This window comes from Olea europaea, unplaced genomic scaffold (assembly GCF_002742605.1).
Source record: "Olea europaea var. sylvestris unplaced genomic scaffold, O_europaea_v1 scaffold956, whole genome shotgun sequence".
NCBI lineage: Eukaryota > Viridiplantae > Streptophyta > Magnoliopsida > Lamiales > Oleaceae > Olea > Olea europaea.
This window is the reverse complement of record NW_019268057.1, coordinates 183088-188053: the sequence shown is the minus strand read 5'-3', so window position 1 is coordinate 188053 and position 4966 is coordinate 183088. Positions and strand designations below refer to the sequence as shown.

Sequence of the window (4966 nt, the reverse complement as noted above, 5' to 3'; positions counted from 1 at the left end):
TTCCTCACTCTCTCTCGACAGTTTGGAGAAAGAAATTCACTTTCATTGATAGTCGGTCATTCAGACATCTTCCTCACCGTCCAACTTTCGATTGTCGGCAATCTCCTATTGTAAAGGTTAGTTTTTGTGGAGTTATAATTAGATTATTAGGTTTTCTTGAGTTTTAATTAGATTATTGGTTAGAATATTATTTTGTGGTGCGAAAGGCATGATTTAGGCTAGATTTGCGTATAGATGAAGTATATTGGCCTATTTTGTTTGTGTGGAGAGCTCCAACTCACCAAAAATGGTGGATTCCGACGAGAGAAGCGTCCACTGAAAATGGTGGATTCCGACAAGAGGAGCGTTCGGATGTTAACAGTCGGTTCTAATCAGTCCCTTTTTTTTTTCCTAAATTAATTTAAATAATTAAATGTTTGGAATTTTAAATTAAATAATTTTATTTTCTTTATCAAATTTAAAGAAATTTGTTATACTAAAATTAATTTTTTAATTCTAATCTTAACTTTTATTTGAAATTTAATTTTAATTTTAATTTTAAATTTTAATTTTAATTTTCATTTTAATTTCAATTTAAAGAAATTTGTTATTTTAAAATTTATTTTCAAATTAATTTTTTAATCCTAATTTTAACTTTTTATTTTCAATTTAATTTTAATTTTAATTTTTTATTTTATTTTAAATTTTCATTTTCATTTTAGTCATAATTTTAATTTAAAGAAATTTGTTATTTTAAAATTAATTTTAAAATTACTTTCTTAATTCTAATTTTAGCTTTTTATTTTAAATTTAATTGCAATTGTAATTTTATTTTAAATTTACATTTTTTAATTATAATTATAATTTAAATATATTTTTTATTTTAAAATCAATTTTAAAATTAATTTTAAAATTCAAATTTTTACTTTTTATTTTAAATATAATTTTAATTTTTTTATTTTAAATTTAAATTTTCATTATAATTATAATTTCAGTGTAAAGAAATTAGTTATTTTACAATTATTTCAAATTAAATTTTTAATTCTAAATTAAAATTTTTATTTTAAATTTAAATTTAATTTTTTATTTTATCTAAAATTTAAATTTTCATTTTAGTTATAATTTTAATTTAAAGAAATTTTTTATTTTAAAATTAATTTTTATATTCTAATTTTTAAGTTTTATTTTTTAAATTTTTATTATAATTTAATTTTAATTTTAATGTAATGAAATTTGTTATTTTAAAATTAATTTCAAATTAAATTTTTAATTCTATTTTTAAAGTTTTATTTTTAATTTAATTTTAATTTTTTTATTTTAAATTTAAATTTTCATTTTAATTATAATTTCAATTTAAAGAAATTTTTTATTTTAAAATTAATTTTTAATTCTAATTTAATTTTTTTAAATATAATTTCAATTTTTCATTTTATTTTAAATTTAAATTTTCATTATAATTATAATTTTAATGTAAAAAAATTTGTTTTTTAAAATTAATTTCAAATTAAATTTTTAATTTTAATTTTTAATTTTATTTGTAATTTAATTTTAAATTTATTTTAAAGTTAAATTTTCATTTTAGTTATAATTTTAATTTAAAGTAATTTGCTAAAATAAATTTTCAAATTACTTTTTATTTTAAATTGAATTGTAATTGTAATTTGAATTTTCATTTTATTTTTATTTTTTATTTTAATTTTTATGGTAATTATTAATTTTTGAACGGTAAAATATTCATATTATTAATTTTTTGTAAGAGGAAAAAAATTTCATGAATCTGTGTCTTGCGTATAGTAGTTACGATTCGGTTCGCTTAATTTTGGGTTATTATGCTTCATTCCATTATTTGATGTACAATGTTCTAATATTCTTTTTCAATTTTTCCAGGATGGATTATCATCTAGATGCAGAGCTGAGACAGATGCGGGGCAAACTCACGTGGAACAGTAACTTTGATAGCTTCACCCAGATCCTGGAGCTGCTTGACAACCAGCATGTAGATGCGTTGCGTCAGTCCTTTCTGTGGCTTCTATACCCTATGAGAGAGTTGCAGTATTCGGGTCAGATGATCGATACTCTTCTATGTCAGTTGTTGAGTCCAATTGATGACGACGCCTTCCACTTCGACCTCGGGGGCAAAGTTGCCAGATTTTCCATGTTCAACTTTGCCTGCTGACAAAATTGAAGATTATGGGCGATGAGGCAGCTAGCGACGAGACTCAAAGAAGAAATAGGCTACAAGACACTAACTTCTAGGGACAAGGATGGTGGTTCTGCCTCAATTGATGGATGCGATCAGGAGATATAACGAAATGTTAAACAAATTGAAGTTAGGCTTGGTCTACATCATTGAGAACGTGATACGGTGTCACCACAAAAAGACCGCAATCAACATTTTCCACCTGCAGATCTTCGATGACATAGATCGCTTCAACAGCTATCCATGGAGCCGTCGATATTTCAAGAACACCATCCACATTTTCACCAAACCGCACTCGAAGCCCAAGGGGCTCGTGCGTAAGTACGACACCTACAGATTTCTGTTGGCGCTGCAGGTAAATGATTAACGCAATTAATGTTAAAATGTTTTTTCTATTGAATTTGTATGTACTAATTTATGTGTTGCAAGTTTGGGCGTGTGAGACCATCCCCATATTAGGTACCCGCTTTACGCGGTGAGGAGAGATAGGATGTCCTTAGATGTACCATTAGTGAGCATCTTGGGCGGAGGGATGTCTCACTGGAAAATAATTATTGGCTTTCCTCGACGACCCTCATGTGAGTATTAAAAATTTGTGATTTATATTGTACATAATTTAAAATCTCATTACATGATTTTATCTTTTTAAAATGTCAATATGTCAGTTTGAAGTAACAACTCATTTGGAGCCATCGATGGAGGAGGAGGCTCACGGTTTTGTGCGTGAAATAGTGGTTTCGCACACCCAAGACGACCAAATGTCCGACTCGATCCTCAATCGAGACTGGGTAAGTGAATTATTGATTAATATTTTGTATGAGTTAGCAATTAGTGAATAAGTTTATATGTAAGTTTGTGCAGGACCGCGAGCCAGTTGTTCAGGCATCACCTCATCGGTGGCATCACCTCCTCCCCCTCAGGGTGATTATTCTAATGATCTGTACATCGTCTGACTGGATTTATGGTGCAGGAGATCGGCATGCTGTGTCGAGAGCTGATAGGAGTTATATCAGAGGAGGTCGGCTCGCTACGCTGAGATATGATGGAGCAGGTCGACGATCTGGGACACCAGTTGGTAGGAAGGGTCGAGGATATAGCTGACGATGTTAGAGTACTGCGTGGGCATTTAGGTGACCTTCAGGATGAGGTGATAGCACTTCGAGGTGATCTATCAGGCAGACGATAGGGTAACGAAGGTGACGACCGGGGGTGATCGAGAGGATAGAGATGAGGGTCACCCACAGTCGTGGTTGGAGGATGCATGGGAATCCTTTCTTCAATCCATGGAGGATAGGATGGCCCTGAGGGCAGAGAAGAGGGTGGCCCCGTCGAGGATGGGAGCTACGATTGAGGAGGTGGTGCCAACGATGGCGGATGAAGGGGTCGAGAAGGTAGTGATGACGGGGGGTGGACCCCTTGAGGAGGGAGCTATCGTCGAAAAGGTGGTGACGACGGGGATGGAGGAGGAGGTGAAAGGTGGCGATCATTGGGGCGAAGAAGGGGACGATGCTCGAGGTGGACGAGGGGAGGACGACCACCGTGACTGGGGCGAAAAATCATGTTGTTCACGTGCCGGAGCTAATAGTAGGCAAGAGGTCAAGAGTGCCGTCACAGTACATTGTCTCTCCCTTCACGGCTAAGACGATTAATGTACACACCAAACTTTTGTAAATTAATGTTTCAGTATATACAGATGAATTTTTCCTCATCAAATGCTTAAATTTTTTATAGATCTATTAAAAAACTATCTACATTAACATTATATGTCGAAATAAATTTTATCTATTAAAACGTAAAGTAATTTAATGAAAACAAAATTAAATGTGTTTATTATAAACTTACTGATATTATGAGATAGATATAAAAAAAATTCAACTACCGCGTTCGATAAATTTTTCAGATCTTGAGGTTGAAGTAGATGAAAGATGAGAGTGTTTTTATCTATGTTGGAGTAAACAGATACGAAAAGTTTGCTGATTTTGATATTTTAAGTAGGAAGTGTTTGGTTATTATTTGTTAACTAAAGGGTAGTCTTTTAAACAAAACTATCTTTTGTAATTGTATAATACACTTAAGAATATTTTCTCTTTAAATACTCAATAGGTCATTGTGATAATATTAACAATTGAACAAGTTAAAGTGAAATTTCCCTTCTTTGACTATTCCATTTTTAAAAGTAACTCTCCTACACAACTAGTTGTAGTTAGGGATTAGCCCTGAAAATCATAGGAGCGATCAAACGGGTCATAGATTACGCAGTCAAAATTCGGGTCTAGCCCTACAAGGTATATCCATATAACTCTACCAAAAAAAATCCTCCAAATCCAATACATGAAATATATCACTTTAATTTTTGGGGCTTTCATTTAAAAAATCTAGTCAAACAAAACATTACTTTAAAAAGTCCACAAACTAAGTTCTTTGAGTAAAAGGCCTAAAGATATGGAAAATGAAAAATATAATTTGTAAATGACAAAAATGACCTTACATACAAAAAAGACATTGCTGCCCTAATTCCCATTTTAAATCCCATTTGACCCTAATTAAATTCTACATTCCTTCTATTTGCTCTTCAAAAATCGGCTATAAAGGTATGCAATTCTTTTCTTTGTCATCATCATTTTTCTCTATTTAATGAAGCTATAAACTCTACATTTCATTTTTTTTGAACACTCATTTGGTTGAAGTGAGTAATAAAATCTTACAATATTATTGTTGGGCATTTGGAGAAGAAGAGGATGTTGTAATTTTCAATTTTTAGGTTAGTTTCTTTGTTCATTTTTTGAA

At 30.7% G+C, this 4966-nt stretch overlaps 1 protein-coding gene across 1 annotated transcript; it reads left to right on the top strand.

The window, feature by feature from the left end:
- The first annotated feature begins 2619 nt into the window (after positions 1-2619).
- LOC111392655 lies at positions 2620-3761 on the top strand. Its single transcript, XM_023018031.1, has 3 exons — positions 2620-2757; positions 2845-2967; positions 3041-3761. Exons 2-3 carry the CDS (start codon positions 2875-2877, stop codon positions 3278-3280), a joined length of 333 nt encoding a protein of 110 aa, XP_022873799.1. The 5' UTR covers positions 2620-2757; positions 2845-2874; the 3' UTR covers positions 3281-3761.
- Positions 3762-4966: the final 1205 nt, after the last annotated feature.

Excerpts from the sequence above, each read along its gene's own strand:
- LOC111392655 (XM_023018031.1), top strand. The coding sequence starts at position 2,875 with ATGGAGGAGGAGGCTCACGGTTTTGTGCGTGAAATAGTGGTTTCGCAC. Across the intron at positions 2,968-3,040 it reads CGATCCTCAATCGAGACTGG|GACCGCGAGCCAGTTGTTCA; the intron begins GTAAGTGAATTA and ends AAGTTTGTGCAG.